Source organism: Amborella trichopoda, chromosome 13, assembly GCF_054954075.1.
Source record: "Amborella trichopoda isolate Santa Cruz 75 chromosome 13, AtrichopodaSantaCruz75HAP2 v2.0, whole genome shotgun sequence".
NCBI classification, from domain to species: domain Eukaryota; kingdom Viridiplantae; phylum Streptophyta; class Magnoliopsida; order Amborellales; family Amborellaceae; genus Amborella; species Amborella trichopoda.
Genome location: NC_142348.1, coordinates 43,278,240 through 43,301,608, shown reverse-complemented (window position 1 = coordinate 43,301,608; position 23,369 = coordinate 43,278,240). Strand labels below are relative to the sequence as shown.

The window sequence follows — 23,369 nt, the reverse complement described above, 5'->3', positions numbered from 1 at the left end:
ATGTATTCTATTATGTTGAATAGGCAGAAATAATTTCTTAATTTTAATTAAATCATGCTTAGTTATAGACAACATTTCCAGTGGCATTCCTTGGAAATACCGAGTAACATAATTGGGAAATTGGTACTAAGTCAAGTCCTTTTTCTAATGTTTGTGTTTCCCTTTTTGGTTCTTCTGGGCAGTTTAATCTGTAGTAGGAATTCTACCCATATATTAATGTGTGTGTGTGTGTGTGTGTGTGTTTGTGTGTGCCTGTGGGTGGGTGGGTGTGTTGGTCTAGACTTATATTCTTCACAAGCTGTTCTTTGGCTCCTATCTTCTGAAGTATTTGTGCCAAAATTAGGTTAACATTATCAAAAAAAAATATTTATGCCAAAATTCAATTCCTGAAGTTTCTTTGTTTGAACTTTCAGGAATTGCAAGCAATGAATATCGTCCCTCGTCTCCAACTTTCAGAGGCATGACAAGCTTAATTGTGCAGTTAAGACTTATCCAAATTCTGTGACATGCTAATTGCATATAACTAATATGTGAAATCCACACAACTGCTTGGAAAATGTCCACGATTCTGAAAAGTTAAATAAATCGTCTTCGTGATGCATTATGGGGTGTTAACCAAGCGATGGAAGGAACGTTGAAAAGTAGATTTGTGGAGGCTGCATCCATCAAAAGTCTCTGAAGATTTGAAGTCTCGGTGCTACCTCTCCTACAATAGTAGGTTCTGTGTTTTGTGAATTGAAATCGAACCCCAAATGCAAGAAGTTTCGGGTTGCCAGTTTTGATTAAAACAAATTTGGATTGTCAGCTTAGTCAGGAAAATCAGCTTCTTATGGATGACCTACTATATAGCATATTTATTGGAATTATACATAGGAGACTATGACATTGTGTTTCTACCTGTTATGAATACGAAAGATAAGGTGGTTAGGCTAAATTTTGTGAGTCAAAATAGCTGCTTAAGCTGAGGTTCTAAAACTTGATCATGGGCTTCGGCTTATTGTCTTCTGAGTTGACTCAGGGAGTACATCCCAATTCTTGAGTTAGAATTCAATGGCCGGTAATTTATCAAGTAATTTTTGAAGATTTCCTCTCTCTCTCTCAATATATATATATGCAATTGTCTTATAGTAATTTGATGATATAATAATGTAATGAAACACACCTTCAAATAACCATGTCAAGAGTACTTGTTTGAACATAATTCTTTAACATACATTCAATTTACTATGATGAACATTCTCAAAAATAAACATTGGACATGGACCATAAGAGCTACTTTTTTTAACCCAATTCAGTCGTCATGTTTGGTGGTTGTGATTTATTATTAGCAAATGTGATGCTGCCTATGACTATAAACAGGAACGTGTGCCGCGAAAGCAAGTTTGTATTGTATATTTCAGAAATGTGCATTTGAATCGTTCATTTGTGATCTAGGCTAAAGATTTTTTTTTTTTTTTTTTTTCTTAATCCCAGTTTTTGTATGCTTTATATATAAAAAAAAGTTTATATGGGGATGCTACCTTATAATGTAGAACTACGGATGCCCCTCAAAAATCCATCAAAAAATTTAGCTTTAATGTTGAAAAAACTTTTGATTGATCATCTCGATGTCAAGATATATGACTATGAAAAATAAAAAAATTAAGTCTCAGAAGTAGTGCATTTTACAACATATTATCTAAACCGTCCATTTTTAAGATTTTCATATGTTCATAGATCTATTTGATTTTAACCATTTTTGGAATTTAAAATTTTATAATTAGATATAAAAATAGATTTTGAGATAATCCTAAAAACATTTTACATCAAAATTATATACCATGATAAAATTTGAAGGTGCACCTTACCTCTACACTTAAGGATGCATCTGTATGCCAACTGCATCCTTATATATATATTGGGACAATTCTAAATAATAATAAAAAATGGTTGTTTTGGAGTTCTTAACATTCTAGATCTCAATGCCCACCAATTGAATAGTTCGGATTTATTTTTTGACAGTAACCCATTTTCACCTAGGGTATAAGTTTTTTTTTTTTTTTCTCAGATTGGTTTTTGGGACTAAGAGGATGAATGTGCACACTTACTCCCATGGTCAAAAGATGTACTTGGGAAGACAATTCAGTTGGAAAATTTGAAAACTACCCAAGAATTACTAGATTTGTTTTTTTGAGAAATCAAGAATTACTAGATGGTTATTTTCAAAAGAAAGAAATTTTAAATTTTGAGTTTTTGTAACGTTTAGATTTCACCATGAAAGAAGGTCTTAGTTCTATCTTGAAACAATATTTCTATCAAGTGTATAGAGAGTGCAATTTCAAATTTTTATTTATTGATGTTAGTCCATGGGTTGAAGAGTTACATCCTCAAATTTTAGATTGAGTCTTCCCAATGGAGTAAACGGATGGTATACTCTTACAGGAGCATGAAATATTTTGGCTATATTTATTTGTAAAGTTATTTATTTATGGACTCGAGTTTTATGAGTCCCCAACTCATACTATTCTCATGGGGTCCCTCTAACACCTCTTTTTTATATAGATCTTGAATCCAAATTTATAGAGATCCATGATCTACACTATGATCATCATGAATATTAAAAGTAAAATAAGATCAAATAAAATTTGGAAACAATTTTTCTAATTTTTTTTCTATCCATTGGATAGGAATCCAATGGGGTTCGTAAAGATGAACGTTTGTAAGTTAGTGGGGTAGTGAGTCTACTCGCAAAACACTTTTCCTTATTTATTGATATAATTGTTGCACAAAACCATACCCTTATATTATATATGGGAAATGATGGCCGACTAGCTTATAACTACATGTGAACCCAACGGCTTATATTCAATCTAGGTCGATTCAATGATCACGATTGTATTTTGTATTTTAATTTTAATTTTTTCTATAAATCCAAATCATTTGAAATTTTGGGTATGCGTTCTTTGAAAATAGAAGAATCTAATAAAAATATCAAAAAAATATTTCATGCAAAATAAATTGATCAAAATACCCTTGAAACTTTTCTGGGGTATTTTAATTAATTTATATTTTACAAATTATTTTTTTAATGTTTTATTAGGTATGTCTTGATGAGAAGAATAGACGCCTAAAATTTCACGTGATTTGGATTTGTAAAAAAAAAAAAATTTAAAATACGAAATGAGGTTGTGACCGTCAGATTGACCTAGATTGAATATCTGAGCCGTTGGACTCATATGTAGGCTAGTGACCCTACACCATCATTTCCCATTATATGTTGTGTATGGAGTATATAACCGATGCACCTGCAAAGTACAATCTCAAATTTTCATAATCTAAAATCAAAAAGTTTATATAAGCATCAACCTTACACTATTGAAGTAACATGCACCTTAAGTTTAGAAAAGAGTGTTTTGACCAATGTTCAAAAATCGAACCGGAACGGTTAACCGGACATGGGGCCGGAAGTTGTTTAACCGGCCTAACCAGTAAACTAGCCGATTCAACTGTTCTAACTGGACAAGTCGCAGCTGACAAACAATTGTTGTAAAAATAAAATAGATAAAAAAAAAATCTACTAAAATATGAAAAGCATATAAAGAATGATTAAAACAAAACACATTCAAATGAAGTTGAAAATTAGTAAAAAAAAATGAACTTTAAAGGTACTTAAGGGTATTTTTTAAAATTTTCAAAAAAATATGAAAGTGAGTATTAATGACCAAACCAATTTCTAATCTTTACCATAACATAAAGAATATTAAAAATTGTATTACTAATCAAATTCCTTATTTTTGAGATTTTATATACATTTTTTTGAATTATTTTTTTAAAAATACCGGTCGATCAAAACACCGCCCTTAATCGGAATCAATAGTAGCCAGTTCCAATCTAATTAGGCGGTTACCGATTAGATCGCCTAGTTTTTCCAACATGGGTTTTTGACATTAAAAAACCTTCCAATTGATTATCTCAATCATGAGATATATAGAGATCAAGAAAGCAAAAACAAAATTAAGTCTTAAAACTAGCGCATCGTATGACAAGTTATATGGATCGTCTATTTTTAAGATTTTCAAGTGTTTATAGCGTTGTTCGATCTACACTATTTTTTAAAGTTTAAATTACACAATTTGGGATGAAAATAGATTTTTAACATAACATAAGGTTTCCAATAGTTTAGTAATAATATGAGTAGTTATGAGGAAGTAGTTAAGATTGACGACCAAGAAATACTAAAAAGAGCGCACTTTTGATACCTTGTGTTGATAATCCATGAAATTGGAGAGATTGAGGAAAATGTTACACATAGAATTAAAGTTGGGTGGGTGAAGTGGAGATGAGCAACCCTAGTTTTATGTGATGGTCATTACTAATAAAACTGAAGAAGAAGTTCTATAGGACAACTGTGAGACTAGCTTTACATTATGGGGCAGAATGTGGATGAGTCAAGAAACAACATATCTATAAAATGAGGATATTGAGATAAATGAGTTGCAAGACACGAAAAGATAGAATTCGAGATGAATATATTTAAGAAAACTTAGGTATGACTGCAATAGGCGACAGATGAGATAAGGTAGACTTAGGTAGGTTGGTCGTGTGTAGCGCAAACCCTGTACAGCACATGTTAAGAGGTGCGAGTTGGTTCAAGTGAAAGGCTCAGAAAAGACTAAAGGTAGGCCCAAAAGCGCATGATTAGAAGTAACAAGAAAAGATATAGGGATTTATAGCCTCGCTAAGGGTATGACCCTTGATAGACCAGAATGACAGATCAGGATTCGTATAGTCAACCCCAAATAGTTAGAAAAATGCTCTGATGATGATAATAATGATAAGGTTTCCAATATCGAAACTACGTCTCCAAGCAAAATCTAAAGGATGAGGTTTCTATAAGGCCGAGGTTTTACGAAAACGAAACAAACCTCAACTCAAATCCTCATCCATAAAGTACTTTTAGTGACAAAAATCTCTATGATGGCTCTAAAATCAATATCCAACACCGACAATAAAATTTGAAACTCAGTAAATCATACAGATCTTGTGGATCTGTGAATACTTATTTTAAAAGTAAAATGGACAGTATAGATATTTTGTTACAATATACACTATTTTTAGGTTTGAAATCATAATTTTTTCCACGGCCATAGTGTTCAAGTCGAGATGATCACTGTAAAGGTTTTCCAATGCTTGACTTGCAATTTTGGATGAGTTATAAAGTGAGGATTTACTTATTTTGATCCCTATCGAACCATTTTCCAAATATAACGGTGTGCCCTGTTAACATATAGATATGGATATGTATCATACTGATACATATTGGATTTTCTTATGTATGGATAGATATCTCTTGATAAGATTAGGTGGTGGAACATATGGATATGGATATGTATCATACTAATATATATCAGCATGGATATGTATTTGTATGGATACATATCTCTTTACAAGATTGGGTGGTGTCTATACTTATCCGTTGGGATTTATCTTTTAACTGTTACTGGCCATATATTTATATTGGGTCGTGTATATTCTTAATTAATCAATTTAATAGAGTTCTCTGTAGTATTCTGAAAATTCTAACATGCTATCAGAGAAATAGGCTCATCAACCTCATATCTGAGGTGTGAGCTCAGATCTGAGATTGTCGTGAGGTGCGAGCTCAGATCATAGTTTTGTTACAATCTTTCAACAAAATCTTTACTGCATAGTCCTTCACCCGTCAATTTGCTTCACTTGCCCATACTCCTTTGCTTCCCTTTTGCTTCACAATTTGCATCAAGAAATCATCCCCTAAAGAGAGAGTGCGATTTCTTCTCAATTTGCTGAGACCTACTGCGTTGAACACATCAACTCCTAGTGGCACAAAAGTTTTTTTGTCGGTGGAAAATCTTTTGGCGGAGCAGCTGAAGTAGTGTTGCGTCGAGGAGTTCAAGCTTGGGTCACTTGTGCTCGAGCAATTCTTTGTCGTCGACAAGATCTGCGACCTCATCTCACGGGTACGGCTAAGGGATTGTATTGAGTAGAAACCTTACTCTCTCTAAATTTAAGTCTGGTGGGGTTGGGGCTTTCGTTTTTATCATTATTTTTGGGCTATTGAATTCTTTCCTTAAGGGGAAGCTAGTGGCCACATTGCCCTTTTGACCTTTTGGTTTTGTGTTAAAGATGATGCCTTATTTGCAATACGTTCAAGCCACAACCGACGAATTAGACGCTCCAAGGCACGAGCGGAGGCGGGAATGGATGGTGATCGGTGCCCTTTAAGCACCCTGCAAAATTTGAAACCCTCTTTATTATGTTTGGCCATCCTCTCTCTCCCTACTTCGTACTCTGTTGGGCACTTTTGTTGAGCAAAAAGTGCACCTCTAAGTTTCTTATTATTTCAAAAAGCGCATTTAATAGATGGAAGCCTCTTTCTTTGGGTAAATTCCTTCTTTTGATGGGCATCCTCTCTTTCATTCTACACGTGCAAAAAGTGCACCTTGAGCAAGTGCACCACTAGGTTCTTTATCATTTTATAAAAGGTAAACCATTGTTGTTGTGCTCCCTCTAATCTGTCTCTCTACCGAGTCGTGTTTCAAATCTTTGATTTATTTTGGATATTATTGTTCTTGACTCTTAATCTAAAGTCCAACTGTTTTTATTGATTCGCTGCTGACTTTTGTTGGCTCTTCCAAGTGCATCATGTTTGATGATCGAATTTCTCGATCCTGGTTGATGATCAAGTTTATGTTATTTGATCATATTCAATTATTGAGTTTTTCGTTACTGAATCCTATTGGATGATTGAGTTTTTCGTTACTGCAGCCTGTGTGATGATCGAGTTTTTATTCGTGCCTATTGATTTGTTGTTATGCGAGACTACTGTATTTGAGACGTTTGTTTCTGAGGATCTCTAATTTGCAAAATTCACCTCTGAAAATAGCCTATGAAAAAGGCCGATCTGCTCTATCTGGAATATCGCCCCTCTCTTTGTTTTGCCTTTGGATCTTGATCTCAAGGTGATATGTCTGAACTCTCATCAGCTACTATGATCTTTCCTGATGATCGAGTTTTTTGTTACTCGATCATGTTTAATGATCATGTTTTCCATTACTCGATCATGTTTGATGATCGTGCTTTCCATTATTCGATCCTGTATGTTGATCGATCGAGTTTTTTGTTACTCGATCCTAGACATTCTGAATGCCTATTTGTCTATTGTTGATCGAGTTTTTCATTACTCAATCACGGATGTTCCTGAGGCCATTTAATCGTGAGGTTTGCTGCTTTTTTGTACATGTTGTTCAAGCAATATGTGCTTGTTATTCAAGCAATCTGAGCATGGAGACCACTGCTTCTATCGGTCACATCATGAACCTGAAGACCTAAAGATCCAACTCGTTCGTTTATGCAACTTATTATTCAAACTACAGATGCTTTGTATCAAAGCATCTTGAGTTTGAGGGTGGGTGTTAACGTATGGATATGGATATGTATCATACTGAAACACATCAGTATGGATATGCATCTGTATGGATACATATCTATTGATAAGATTAGGTGGTGTCTATCCATAACTGTTGGTATTTATCTTTAACTATTACTGGAACGTATGGATATGGATATATATGGATATACATCTATATGAATACATATCTCTTGATAAGATTAGGTGGTGTCCATCCATAACTGTTGGTATTTATCCTTAACTGTTAGTGGAATGTATGGATATGGATATGTATCATACTGATACATATTAATATGGATATCATCTGTATGGATACATAGCTCTTGATAAGATTAGGTAGTGTCTATCCATAACCGTTGATATTTCTCTTTAACGGTTACTGGTCGTATATTTATACGGAATATTGTATATTTTTTATTAATCAATTTAATAGAGTTCTCTGCAGTATTCTGAATATTCTAACATGCCTTACGTCTACTTCTACTATACAAGGAAAGCGCTTATATAAACCTCACCCAATTTTTTTTTACCACCAGTATCATGATACTAAGAAAAAGCCAAATTCTAAAGTTTTCTTATGGACCTTTCGCTTATATAAACCTCACCCAATTTTTTTTGACCACCAGTATCATGATCCTAAGAAAAAGCCAGATTCTAAAGTTTGCTTATGGACCTTTCTTGAACGGTTCACTTTAACTCTTAAGACAATTTGTACTACTTTTAAGGCTTAAAAATAGAAGTTTTTCAGATTCGTGGTCATGGTGGTCGATATTATTGACTTGTTGAGATTTAGATTCAAAAAATCCATATCTTGGATGGAAGGGGCCCAAATTTAACCTCTCCTAATTAACAGCCTCAATTTAATTGTAATCACTACATTCTGCTCCCTAGCTAGTTTTCAATAACAAGAATAAATAGTCATTCAGGAAAGGAGTTGGATCGCGATGGTAACACCCCCATACCTAGTTACCACGTTGTGGTTTTAGCAAGCTAACTCCCTAATCTAATTTCCAATCCTGCTGACACCACCTGCTGACACCTTCAGAAAAGCTAACCCCCTAATCTAGTTTCCAATCTTGTTGATACCACCCACTGACACTTTCAGAAAAGCTAACTCCCTAATTTATATAAAAAAATGGGTAGGGGATTGTCCTTTCCCCTTAATTACCCAAAAAAAAAAAAAAAATTCATTTTGCCTCAAAATACATTCATAGGAGTGCATCGTGCTCCCATATTTCAATAATTTATTGGGAGGATTGAGGAGCCTACCTATAGGTGAAAATTCGAGGAGTAACTGCAGTTCAAAAAACTCATAAAAAGAAATGGCATCTGATCAGTAATAGTTGTTGCATCTCTCTTTCTCCCCCTCTCTCTCTCTTTCTGGGCGGAGTTATTTGGCCTCCCCTTATGGACAAGGCAAGTTTAGATGGCAGTGTGGTTAGCATGCGTCCCATCACATTAGGGATTTGATTCCCCCCAACACACACCCTCATTTTTTAAACCCAAGACCTCAGGACGTACCATCCCAATGTAGTGCTGCCTAACATGTATTATATGTATTATATAGTTTGTTTTTAATTTTTTTTTATTTTTTAACTAGGGTTGAACTTGAATGAGTTACTTGGAACTTGCCTGAGCAACTCACCTAGGCCAAGGCTAAAGTACTTTGGCCGAGTCAACTTTCTTTACACTGCATGTATAGAATGTGACTTACATGCAATAGGATATCTAAACTTGAAACTTTTGGGTATATTATAAGAAGGTATGAGACTGTTTACTTTTTATTCGAGAGGTTATAATCAACCCCTACCGGTCTGATGTAAAATTGGGTGGCTGGGAATCTTCTATTGACATGCTCAAAATTCAAAAATTTGTTCTCAGACTTTGTGACGAATTTTTATCTGTTGAATTTCATATGTGATAACTTCTAATTCATTGTGAGAAATAGGTTAGAAATAGTAAGACATGATCTTGAAGGCCTATGGAAGGAAGGTCTTAAATAAAGAAGCATGGTGTCAATTGTATGAAATGGGTTGGATGGGCAGTAATAGAGGATTAGTTGTATGGAAAGGCTATTAAATTAAGGTGAAAAGGGAGTTGTACTATTTTGTAATATAGTATCCAAAGTGGGGGATGGCACTTGCATCAGGTTCTCTTCTGTAACTGGTATTGTGCAAGTACCTTGGGTTTTACCATCCCACCTCTTCTTATTAGAATGGCCCTGCGACTTGGTAGTACACTGCATTAGCAAAATGATGTGCTTACCCTTAGTTGTTCAGAATGTGGAACATATTTTTCATACTAAAATTTCTTAAGCTTAGAATTAGAAAAAAACACGTGCACATACACACACGATTTTAGGTGAGAGGGGGGTGGGGTGGTGTTGGTGCCGACGTACACCTCAATGGGCCACGTTCTCCATTGTTATTTCGCATAGGAGGTCTGAACCACTGCGCTTCAGTCCTTCAGCTTTTTGGACTAAGCGTGGGTGACCCTTTGCCTAAATAGCTACTTTGTTCAACCCTATGCCAGAGCTACATGGACACCGACACAAGTGTATGCAGCAAACATGTACTAAAGGTGTCAAGTTTGTGAGCCAGAAACTGTATATAGCTCAACACATCCATATGATTACATTATTAAAATAAAATTTTATACTCTATGACAGAAAAAAACATATTTTTACCACATCTAATTAATATGGTCATATTCATTGCTGTTTATAAACATCTTGGTTTAGCAGCAGATCCATTTTAACTTCTTCAAAAGCAACCAAGTTCGAATCTCCCCATCACCGTGTGCTTATTGTGGGAATAGATGCATTACTGCTCACGCATGTAGTATTTTGACGGAATGAAACAATCTTTAGAGCAGCCAGAGTAGAGAAGTGGACTCCTAAGGGTAGGAGACCTGGTCCTGATATAGGCACTTTCGAGAAATTGGAAGGAATGAATGATGGTTGTTCAAAAGGTAACTAAACCACCCCAAGGGGGTGGGGGCTTGTTTTAAGGGATTTTGCAGGGCACATTTTATTTTCTTGGGCCCTTCAGAGTTCTGTGATTCATCTTTCAGTGAGGCTTAACCCTTGCTTGAGGGGCGACGACTCTGTCGCCTAGGGGACCCCTAGATCAGTAGCCTCAGTGTTAGATGGTGACAGAAAGAAAGTGCTCCATCTTTGCTCTCTTTTTCTCCAACATGTATGGGAGAAGAAATTTGTTAGAATACACTCATCAATTATTTAATATTTTTTCCATTTTCAACTATTAAAGCTCTTTGATGGTGTTTTTGAAATAAAATAAAAATTGGTAATATATTAAATAGTTCATCTATTAGTGCATTTTGATAAAAATTTCCCTTAACAGAGGTTGCTTATATAGTAGCCAATGAAGGGGTATGTTACTTTATGGAATGTCCATTCAGATATCTACTTGAGACTGCACTGTTTTGCAATTCCTTATAAATTTGGGAAATTTATCAAGATACTCATGAAGTATTAACTATTTAATATTTTACCCATGTAGTATACTTCAATACCCATCAAGAGACATGATCATGAGTTGGAATAGTTGCAAGAGTGTAAAAGGCTAAATAGTCCCATCTCTCATGGGTATTTTGATAAATTTTCTTATAAATTATAGCATTTTTTTTGTTCAACGATCAAAAGAACAAAGAAATCTTTTGGATTTGAGATATGTTTTTTCATGTATAAAGCATGAGTTGGAGACGTTTTATATACTGTTATGGAATAGACTGTGGAGACAGCCTTCTTAGGAAGGACGTTTTATATACTGTTTATGGATAGACCGCAGAGACAGCCTTCTTAGGAAGAACAGGCCCACCCTGTAGCTCTTTATCTATGATTTTAAACACGTAGACCTCAGTGACAAGTATTGCTAACATTTTGAATTTCTCTTGATTTTTTCATGAGAAAATCAGGAGCCGATAAAATCCCCAATATTATCGCAACGGTAACATGGCATCCCCAATATTACCATGATAATAATCTTAAGGGAAAGTATATAATGAAACCATTTACCTTTGATACAAAATGGTCACATTAATCTTGACCATTGGATGTGAAATTGGGTGACTACAATTATTCCATTGACCAAACTCAAACTTCAAAAAAAAAAATTTCTAACTTTGTAACACATCCATGCTATCAAATTTCACATCAAATGATTGTGAAGAAGTGCAACCACCTTGTATCAAAGATAAATGATCTCATTGTATACAATCCCTAATCTTAAATGACATAATAAATAGCATTGTGAAGGCCAAATTTACCAAAATAGTAACAAAATCCTATCATTTTAAAATTTTGAAATTTAAATTTTTAAAACCTTAATTATGTCTAGGATTTAAAATCTAAAAAGTAACTGTTGTTAACTAAGAAATAGCCTTGTAAATTGCCATCTAAATTTAAGTTTTGAAAGTGATTAAACTTACTTAAATTTTCATTAAAATATCTAACCAAGGTCAAATTTTAAACACGACTAAATGAAAGGTTATGGAGGGGAATTTATATGTATTCCATACCAAAGAATATAAATGTTTTCATGCATTAAATTTCCAATAAAGTACCGATAAATACCAACAAGAAAGGCCCACCAATAATATCCCAATAAAATTTATCGACAATAATATCACGATGGCAATGATTGTCACAAAAACGTAAACTAGGGGTGGGAACAGGCCGGACCAGCCCTGGATCCAGCCCCAGCCTTCGTATCTACAGGGCGGTCAGAGCTCAGCCCTACCCTGAAAGGGCCGAAGAGGCCCTGGCCCCTGCCAGCCCTGTTGGGGACCTAAGGCCAGCTCAGCCCGGCCATGTTGCGGACTTGGCCCACTCTCGGCCCCGCCTGGTTCCAAACCTGTGGTGGCCCAACCTTCGGCACACATTTTGGCTAGGGCTCTAGTTTTTTAGGCCCAAGCTACCCGACCCATTGCGAGCCTTAATGTGGAAATTGCTTTTTCATCCTTCTGTCGACATACATGGTTCAGTATTTTCCAATTTAGGAGGCTTCCTTTGTAAAGTCTCAAATACCATTCCTTACTTTACTGGAGATTTACAAAATGCCCATCATAGCATACAGTACACAAAAACAACATGAAAATAAAAATGCCACAAGTTTTATGCGAAGTTTCTCTGTCTCTCTGTCTCTCTCTCTCTCTCTCTCTCTCTCCATTGTGTTATATTTCTCAACTTTATTTTCATGCTTTTGCACCATTTTAAACATCTTTAATATACACTTTATCGTAGTTGTAATAAACAATTTCCATCTTGTGTTTCAATTAATACAACAATAAATCACACAAATACAGACGGCATGAGGGGGACTCAACTTCCATTGAGATCATTACCTCCAGGTTTTTGTGCAGAAAACATGATAAATGATTGTTGTATTTTGCTTGTATAATTCATAAAACCGCACGATTTACATAGATCCTCAATTTCCTTCTCTGTGAGATAGCTGTATGTGTTTGCGAGTGGTTGAACAGCCTGTTTGTAATCACAAAAACCAGTAGCCATGCACGTAACCAATCTAAAATGCATAAAAGCTAAACCAATAGTACATACCACCACCACTCAATGGATATAGAGAGCTATCCATTGGAATAATGACTCAAGGGCATCTAATGAGATGAAGGCTGGAGAGGGAAAAGCACCCACCAGAACAAGATGCAACTCAGATGCTCTCTCTCTCTCCATATTATAATTACCATGCAAATGAGGGTTCTCCACGGTCCATTGGACAATAATAAATTTTTGGAAAATTTATCAAAATACACCCCACTTTTCAACTATCTAACATTTCTACTACTATTTCAAGTCAATCATGTGTATTTTGATGAACATTCTGAAATTAAATCAGAACACATGGGTAAAATGTTAAATAGTTAATATCTTAGATGTATCTTGACAAATTACCCCAAATTTTATCATGACAAATTCTTTTGCTTTATCCGAAGCCAAAATTCTCTCGCTTTATCTGAAGAAAACAAATGAACGAGCATAAATAACAACTGAATACCTGTCGTAAAGGCCGCAATACATCAGAAGGTAAATAGTCACTGAAGACCGATGACAAAAAGGTGGTTGCAACAAAGACACCACCAGGACGCAAGATACGACAGATTTCAGCTACCTATAACACACATCACCATTAGTAAAATGAGAACCAGAAAAAGAAACTATATCACTGTTATTGCATGACCGTACTGCACTAGCTATGTAAAAACAGTAATGAAGTCACAGGTGATTGTTAGTGTCAATCACGCAAAATACATTATAAATGCAAGAGATCACAACCACCATTTAAAAGATGGAACAAACAGGTCCTAAGATTATAGCCTGCTAATATTTATTAACATGCTACATTACATTTTTAGGATTTGCAAGTTCATGGAATATAAAGGAGTCCAAAAAGAAAGGAAAACTTACTGCATTTGAAGGTGATGGCCAACAGTGCAGGGCAGCACCAGCATGAACTGCATCAACAGAACACGATGGAAAGGGAAGTCTTGAAACGTCTGCTCTCACAAGAGCCAGGTTCCTATACTTTTCATTGCCATGCTTTAGTGCCTACTCTGACACATGCGCTCAACCGCACGCACACACATATACACACACACACAGATGTTCTTCATCTGATGTTGAACTATTTGAACTTTTCAAGAGAAGTAGCCTGATAATGTTAAAAAGTTTTAATATCAAATTCAAGACGCCTGGAAACTTACGCATTTAGAAGTGTGTCATCATTTTTTATAAAATCATAGCACTGCCGTAGCATATTCTCTGAGAAATCCAATGCAATAACTCCAGAGTAGGATCCGGAATCAGCAAATTTTCTTGAAAATAACCCACTTCCACAGCTGACATCTACAAGAAGCCCACCTGCTGCAGGTTCAAAGAATTCTTGTGCCATCTTGAACTGCATGGCTTTGAGAAAATATCATAAGATATATAACAAAAACGAAGTCACTCTAAACCGCAAACAATTAGGAGATATTTTGGAATTCAAGAATATGTTTTCTTGAACTTTGTTATCTTGAAACATGATATCTCCATATTTAAACAAGGCTTTTCCTCATAGATCAAATAAGGCATAAAAGTGATAATTGAAATAATATATGACCAGCTATGAATATACTATGAATCAATTCTAATATAGCTGACCACAGAATGGAAAATTACCTCTTCATCAGGACCAGGAAACCCACTTCCACTGAAAGTCTGGCGCCACCCTCTCTCATACAAGAAAGACACAAGAGGGCTCCTGTAATGTGGAAGGATAGAACAAAGAACTAAAAATAAAATGCATTTCACAGCACTCTCATTCCAAAATAACAGTGTTTTAATGGATTTGCACAGAGAATATGAAGGCTGCATCCAAGAGAAATTACTTTACATAAATGCTCTAACAAATTTCTTTTTTCCTGTTTTTTTTTTTTTTTACAAGTATGCTCCATGGTAGTTGTTAAGGAGGTAACGTTCTGTTAAAGGCAATAAGCAAGAAGAAATAGCAACTCGCAAAAGAGAAACCACAATGATTGAAACAGAAAAGTGAGACTCAAAAGAGAATTTACAAGCTACTGGATAGGAATGTCCTCAAAACTCAGAGGATTTCCAATTATTTACACATCCAAGTTGTCTATGTATGAGAGATGAACTTTGAAAAGGACCATATTATTGAACAAGCATATCTGATTTATACATTGTTCCCAAATTTGCCAATATCAGTAAAATAGCATGGAAGAGTAATGATCTCTGTCATTAAAAATAAGTGAAGTAAGAATTTAGGCGATGTGAGCAGTTAGCACCTTCCATACACAATTACTAGAAGACAACACAGAGGACCTCTCGCCTAAAAAACATCAGCAAGAGAAAAAAGACATTCATCTCAACAAAAATACAATAGCTCAAGGGTTTTCTTAGAAGACATGGTTCAACGAGGATCAAAACCATTTACGAAGTTAATCTTCTATTTACCCAGAAGTATTTCAACTTTAAGAGAACTGTGATTTGGTGTTTGGCATTGAACTATTTCTTCCTGCTGACATTATTGGAGCATTGATCAGATTTTTGAAGACTACAGTAACTGTGCGAAAGACAGATTTGCAAGGATGTGAGCCTATTTAATACTCAAAGATTATATATTCCATGAGGTTCGGATGAGGAATGGTTGGTTAAGGAGTTGAGTTGAATAAGAAACCGTGATTGGACATGAAGACAACTGTGTTATAGTTGCTTGTAACAAACTGGTTCCTCTACTACTAAACAGCCTACTGAGGAAGGAGAGCGAATGGCTAAAGGATCCCTTATGTACTTACAAGATCTAGGGTAATTGGCTAAAGTACCACTTATGTATATTTTACATGAATAAAGAATACAAGACAAAAAATAAACCTTGCACATATCATCTCTAACAATCCCCTCAAGATGAGATCCAAGTTCTATGCATTGAATACTTGGTAAATAGCTTATCTCCTTATTTAACACAAATTACCCAAATAACGTGATAATCAACTGCAATGTGGCTGGTAAGAGCTGGATTTGTCACCATAGATCACAGTATAGTTTCAAGCTAAAGCATAAATGGTACAGTTGACTTAGAGGAAACCACACTAGTAAGCCATCCATAATTGGTCAATCTTCCATTAAACTTACTAGGCAGCCTTCAACTGGAAGGGTTGTTTATGAAATTTTTAGTCTCTTAGCCAAGCCAACAGACACCCTACCTACGCATCTAATCTGCAGTGGGCCACTCAGTGTCAACTCCTAAAGTAGCTATTGGCTTTCCAATAGCCAAAAAATGGCAGCTCCATTGTTGAACTAATAATCCCCAATGAATACAATCCTTAGAGTTTATTTTTAACATATAAATATGCTCAGCTACAGTCATAACATGCAGCAAGCAAACCAGCTCCAGATAGCAGATTAAATACCAACAAAAAAATTTTGGGTTATGTAAACCCAACATCAGCATAATGTAATCATCAAACCAATACACACCAAAATTCCGGAGTATATAATCTTTCATGGACAAATCATGTTCAACTCACTAATAGAGAATTAAGAAACACATGAAATCAGTGTTTTAAAAACCGGTTATTTGGCACAAGAAAGGGCAACCCAGATCGGGAAGCAGTGGGGACTAGGGCTGAGAATTTACTAGGTTTGCGTACAAAACACGAAATTTCAGACCCTATCCAGATCCAAATATGGATCCAAGATTTGGATCAAATGCGTCAGATCCAAATCCAAATAATAATTCGCATCGAATCCGGGTATAGGTAGATCCCATCCGGATCCAACCCAATTATTAAAATATTATATATTATTTTATGCTATATATATAGCCGACCCCAATTAATTGGGAAAAGGCTTCGATGATGATGATTTTATGCTATACATATATGTTATAAACTATTTTTTTGTTATATATTATTTTATATATAAAATTAATATATAAAATAATTTTTTTAGATCCGATCAGGTCTGGAACCCATGTATACTCTTTGGATCTAGATCCGGATCTGAATATTTTGGATCTGATCAAATCCAGATCCCCTGCATACTTTTCAGATCCAAATCCGAATCCCGGTGGATCCGGACCCGATCCAACCAATTCTCAACCGTAGTGGGGATTGACCCACTTCCTAGCCAAAACATGAATTTGGTTAGTGTTAGAAAAGTCGGTCGGCTAGAACCGGTACCGACCGATTAGATTGGAATCGGTAGGATTTCGACTCCGATTAAGGCCGGTTTTGAGATTCTGATAGGTGTACTTAACACCCCAACAAAATTCTGGACCAAACCGGCTGAAATATACACGCACTGGCCGGATTTATAACTAACGACCAGGTTTTTTATCCAACTGGACCGGTTTTCTTAAAAATCGCTTAAATAACAAAATAACGGTGAAATAACACCCATTATTTGTAGCAGTGGGCATTATATAATGCAGAACTAGAGTGTTTTTGTTTGATTCCTTTTTTATTGGAGTTTTCCTACTTTTTCAGGCTTTTTCAGATAATAATTGACTGAAATTATTGATCGTCTTCTATAAACAACCAATTTGATAACAAAAACAAATCGAAAATCATACTTTCTTGGCCATTTTTTTGTGTTCATAGTTTCGAAAAAAATCTGCCAAACTACATATTGTGGCGTCATTTTTTATTTTTTCTCAATCAAAATGGGGGGATTTTGTAGATGACAAAGATATTCAGACGATTGAACTCCTAATTTCATCAAAATCAGAGATTTGGGGCTCAATTTTTATACATTAGGGCCTCATCTGAGTTGGAAAAAAACAGCGTAAGCTCCAACCCAAATTAATAGTTATTTTTTTGAATTTTTGAAGCATTGGGTTTTTGATATTTCAGACTGAAATTTTCAGTCTTATGAAACAATGTTTTTTTTTTTTTTTTCTTATTTTTTTAATTGCTATTCTAACTCATTTTTATCATTTTAGGGTTTAATTGGTAGTTGCAGTGAGAATAGTGGATTTAACTGGGCATTTTTTTTTGGTCATTTTTGGTTGGTTTTAGGGGTTATATTTAGAGACGGATCTAGTAGTTTGAAATCAGGGTGTGAGCTTCTTTACTTCCGGGCTTTGTGGATTTGGAATTCACAATTGTTGGGATTAGGGTTTAGGTTTGTTATGTTTTCTGGTTTTGAGCTCTTCCATGTATTTGTTTTATTACAGCTTTTTTCATATGAATTGAATTTCTTTTTATTTTTATTGCTTTGATTACTATGAAATTGGATATCTGATGTTTCTTTCTTTGTCTTGGCTGGCTCAGTGAAATTGGATTTATGATTTAGTTGATGCATGTTAATGAAATTTTATTTATGGTTCTTTTCATGTGGGTTCGAACATAAGTTCCAAAATTTAATCCATTTCTTTTGCTGCTTTCTTAGGAAGATATTTTGGTTTTTAATTTATCAGGACAAGGTAACCATACAGTCTTTCTATATGAACTTGGGCTTGCTTTTTCAATTCATTCTCATCACTCTCTCTATATACTTATCTTCCTCTCTCTCTTCTTTCTTTTTATGGTTTTTGTTTTTGTTTATTGGATTCACTTTTGATATAAGTTCTTTATAAATTCTTAAAACCTATTGAACTCTTTAAAACGATATGTTTTAATTAGGATTCTTTACTCTTTTGTATCGATGAGTCTCTGAAAACTGTGTTCAAGAACGATGCCTATCTAAAAAGAATGGAAATGCTGTCCATATTTTGATTGTGGGTTTGAATGAGTTTTTATGACAGATTGGAAATGCTGTCCATATCTTCTTTAAGGTAGAGAAAATACTGAACATGAAAGTTGTTTAAGAAAGAGAAAATACTAATTTATATAAAAAGTTGTTTCAAACTTTTTTTGTAAGATAAATATATGTAATAAGATAGTATACACTTAAATCTTTTTTCTTTTCTTTTTTTTTTTTTTTTTTTTTTTTTGTTGGGGAGAGGGGGGGGGGGTTTGGCTCATTTAAAAAAAAATCTATCGGACGAAACCGGTCCCGCTAACCGCTCGGTTAGCGCGGTTCTGATTCCAACCACTCCCAGCCCCATGTCCAGTTTACCATTCCGGTTCGATTTTGTGAACACTGCTCGCATGTGGTTCTGTCATAGAACTGGGTGAGTCTATCAAGGAACTGGACATTCCGGATCATCCAAAATCGCATGGTTCTCACATCTTTTATTATTTTTTAACTTTTCAATTTTGAATTTAAATTTATTATTTAAATTATTTTGAGACCAATTCCCATTCCGGAGAAACAATCTTATCCGGCCTAGATAGGTGATCTGATCTGACCGATCCGGGTTTTTAAACACGAAGTGAAACTGATTATGACAAGCACCGATATTAAGGATAAAACTTCCAGTAAGAATCCAATCAATTCCTACTCCTAAAAAATTGAATGAGAACTTCTTTACAAGCCAAATATGGAAATACTGCTTACATATACTACAACACGAAATTGAAAACAAAAGTCGGTAGCAAATATGAATTTCATTTTTATTTTATTTTTTTGCTTAGTGAATTTCATATAGTTACCTCAAGCAAAGAGCCATAACAAAGGTTGAAATAAACATACTGTAGCTTTGGATCAAGAAAAGCAGTAAGAGATAAGATATATGTAACCATTTGTTAGATGCAGAAACAAGAGGGTTGTCAAACCTAAACAATTCTGTCCGTGGAGGCTTGAACTCGTTGTAGTCTTTAGTGCCAGAAGTTACAGTAAGATCCAGAAACACATCCTTGCTTGAGTAAGATTTTCTACATGTTTGACACTTAAAACCAGACCTATAAACTGCCGGCCTGTGGAAGAAATATTCCAAGCCACAAGTTTAATCCTGATGGTCCTTTCCTAAATAAATGCAAAGACTAGTAGCAAAGAGAGAAACAGAATTTCATAAATAAATAATTCAAGTTGTGCATAGAATAAGAAAATGATGTGATTGCAAAACTCACAAGGTTAATCCTGATGGTCCCTTCCTAATTAAAGGTTCGTAACAGATTGGGCATGCAAATAAATTGTACTGCAAGCCATCAGTTTGTTTTATGCCTGATTCCTGGAAAAGGGAACTTCTATTTATTATCAGAACAAATAAATCTGAAAAAGGAATCAAGATCAAGAGAGAGAGAGAGAGAGAGAGAGAGAGAGAGAGAGAGAGAGAGAGACAGAGATTCCCAGGTTAAATTAAAATTTTGATTTCTAAAAGAGAGAATATGAATGTTAGGAAAGCTCTGAATGGGAGAAGACTTAAAAATGGATTTTTTAGCTTCTTAGATTTTTCTTTGATCCTTACATATTTGTTTGGATAGTTAGGCGTGTTATTTTCTTTTAGAATTTTAATTCCTTCACATTCTGAGAAGATTGCTTGAATGACCTAAATGAGCCATACTTCATCAAATGGCCAGATAATATTTATTTTTCCAATTATGAACTAGTACAGTAAGCATTAATCACATGTAATTTGTGTGGTTCATCTCCCTCCATTTCAAGCCATTGTTCTCCTCCTCCTTTCTATCCTTTGTTGCCAATATTTATTAAGGTTTTTAATATTGAAAATATAATCTTGAAATTGTGTAAAATATATTAGTAGCTTGTGTTGGTGTGTTTTACCTTCAATGTCTCACAGTGAATATGTTTGTGCAGTGCATATACATGGGCGCATTGTATGGTTGAATCATACTGCTTTTATTATAACAAGATATGTGTCTTCATTTCTGTCACTTGCTAGTTCAGAGTTACAAAGCAAGTTTGTAACAAAAGTCCCCTCTCAAGAATCCATAACTAAAGTTTGTCAGCTGCAAATCATATGGCATCAAGTAAGCACCATAGGCATGGTTTGAAAAGTTCAGTCAAGCTATCAAGAAATCAGGAAAACAAGGAATGATAATTGCCTATTCATTAGACAATCAAGTTCAAGAACTATGTTGATGCCAACCGCAACTACAGAGTTTTTTTTTTTTTTGGTAGATCAGTGGGGATTACAGGCCCCTGGCCGTTTTGGAAAGAGTCAATTTTTTTAAAGTGTTAGTGAGAATGGAGGCTGTGACCTTTAACTGGGGCTTAGGCAGTATTACCACCACGACTCCAGCCTCATTCTCAAGGCTACTATAGAGTACAAACTTCTTATTTATCTTATTATTGCCTACAAATGTAACAAGTAGCGAACTACTTCCACCTCCAGTTACAGAGCCATTGGATAATAGCCACAACTACAGTTTAAATCATATGGATAAGGGGTAACTGAGATGAGTAATAATGCGCCTCAGAGGGAGCCTACACTATATTGTGACAATTAGAGTGCTCTTCACATTGAGACCAATCCTATGTTTCATGGGTGCACAAAGCATGTTCACATTGATCTCACTATTATATGCGAGCAGGTAGCTTAAGGAATTAACAGATACTGCAGAAGGCTCATATCACTATTATGAACCACACTGCAAATATAATGACCATAGAACTTGGAATTTACAGGCATAATAATGTGCAGGTATCGATGTATTGATTTGGACCAAGGCACCCAATTCATCTATATTCACGGGATCTGTATCCATATATTTCCTTTTCAACTCAAAAAATTGTATCAGACAATATTAATTACCCACTTCGATATGGAAAGAAATATTACGTACTCTCCTGAGGAGACAAACCAACATGGAGAATTCATGGAAAATCATTACTCCGTGACAATCATTCTCCTCATTATATATCCATCAATGCCTTAAAGGTATGAGTTCCCCTGTTATCAATTGGAATGTGATGATTACCCCCAATCTGCATTTTTTGTGAGACTAGTTTTCCTTTATTTTAAAAAAAATGGTCCATATAAATTATGAATATTCTTGTTGTGTATCAAGAATATGTAGCCATGGATTTCTTCATTTCAGTGTACTATCATGGTCATGAGCAAACACAGTAACTATATGGAACTGAATTATCAAGCTTGCTTACCATTAAAATCATGAAAGCACAACCCTCACAACCCACAACCACTAAGAAGTGAAAAACCCATAAATCTACCCATGAACTTCTTATCTATTCTGTAATTTTCTACCACCAAGAAGCAATCATCCAATGAATAGAAGCAGCCAATTCATCCAATCCAAACCTTCCTCAATTTAGTAATGAAGCATGAAATTAAGATGGTTAGCGTAAATTTACTGGTAGATTGATGTGATTCTCTCTCAATAAATTGCTCTATTTGATCACAAAGAAGCTCAATCAAACTAACAAAATTGAGTAAATTGACTTATCCATTAACTCATAATCAATTAAACCCACAACCAGGAAACTCAACAGACCAAATCAAACCAAAAATTCAGCCATGGACATGTCAAGGACATTAAGAGAACCCTGAAGTCTGCAAACCACATAAGCCAAATGCGGTAAAGATGATGAAGAGAGAGAGAGAGAGTACCGAAGGAGCCACTGCTAAACTGACCCGTAATTTGCAGGGAAACCTGGGTTTTGCAGGTGGCTTAGAGACTATATTGATAGTATTCCTCTGAAATGGGCGGAGCGTTGTGAAGGTGGCCATTGCGAGTGCACGATCCCACTCAAACTTTTAGAGAGAGAAACAATAACTTTTAGAGAGAGAATATACTCTGAGAGAAAGCTTTCTATGTCCGGATTCTATCCTCTTACTACCATCCAGCCGTTCATTTTTCATTTTTTTTTTATCAAGAGAGCCGCTGATCGTTTGATTTTTTCTAAAAGTATTTTATTTGTAGTTTATTTAATATACTTTTTTAATACTTATTTTTAATATGAAGGTGGGTAGGTTCCATCTTTTCAGTGCGGCGCATTCATAAAAAAAAAATATTAACAATAATTTTTCGGTAAAAAGTAATAATTAAAATACTTCTTAAAAAGAATAAACGGTTAAATTTTGACGTCAAAATAGTTTATAGAAAATAAAAATAAAAATAAAACAAACGGGACATTGTGATTGGAGCAGTCTTAGCCTTCCATTCAAACATAGACTGTTGGATAAGGGGAGGATAGAACTTCTCGAGAATCATACCGTATATTGGTGGCATCCTTACGTTTCATGATACACTACAGTGGAATCGACAGTTTGTTTCTGGTTACCAACGATGGGATTTAGTATTAGTTGGGGACCATAAGATTCACCATGTGGCCAATCTGCATCGTTTGTCATAAGAAGTGAACGGTGGATGCCCCCATGATGTATTTGTATAAGTGCATGGTATGCGTATGACATGGAGGAGAGAGAAAACAAAAAGAAAATGGCGATTTGATTTGATTGTGTAGATCCTACGTGGGTTAGAGAGATGGAAAGAGGTGGGGGATTTTGTGGCCCAATTCGAAGGCATGGTGCGTGGCCAATAACAACCACCTTCCATATTAACCGTATTTCCCCTGGCCGTAGCATAACTTTTG

The 23,369-nt window shown here is 35.1% G+C and overlaps 2 protein-coding genes across 18 annotated transcripts in view; one reads left to right on the top strand and one right to left on the bottom strand.

Annotated features, from left to right (window-relative positions):
- LOC105421289 (DNA-directed RNA polymerase III subunit 2) overlaps positions 1 to 1,083 on the top strand; it is a 33,788-nt gene extending 32,705 nt beyond the window's left edge. For all 6 annotated transcript variants that reach the window (XR_016047097.1, XR_002282296.2, XR_002282297.2 and 3 more), the window contains one exon: positions 414 to 1,083. The gene's annotated coding sequence lies outside the window, so the exon portion shown is untranslated. The remainder of the gene's footprint in view (positions 1 to 413) is intronic.
- An 11,566-nt stretch (positions 1,084 to 12,649) lies between these two features.
- Positions 12,650 to 22,679, bottom strand: LOC18442521 (putative methyltransferase At2g41040, chloroplastic). Of its 12 annotated transcripts, none has more exons than XM_088855190.1 (9): positions 22,408 to 22,679; positions 20,577 to 20,761; positions 19,922 to 20,022; positions 19,628 to 19,768; positions 14,628 to 14,709; positions 14,171 to 14,372; positions 13,875 to 13,986; positions 13,465 to 13,578; positions 12,650 to 12,932 (listed from the first exon to the last, which is right to left on the bottom strand). In XM_088855190.1, exons 6-9 carry the CDS (start codon positions 14,368 to 14,370, stop codon positions 12,771 to 12,773), a joined length of 588 nt encoding a protein of 195 aa, XP_088711316.1. In that variant the 5' UTR covers positions 14,371 to 14,372; positions 14,628 to 14,709; positions 19,628 to 19,768; positions 19,922 to 20,022; positions 20,577 to 20,761; positions 22,408 to 22,679; the 3' UTR covers positions 12,650 to 12,770. The 12 variants fall into 12 exon arrangements, 10 of the variants coding, with proteins under 10 accessions (XP_088711316.1, XP_088711312.1, XP_088711313.1 ...); XM_088855186.1 differs by having other exon boundaries at positions 14,171 to 14,364; positions 22,384 to 22,548; XM_088855187.1 differs by having other exon boundaries at positions 14,171 to 14,364; positions 22,408 to 22,544.
- Positions 22,680 to 23,369: the final 690 nt, after the last annotated feature.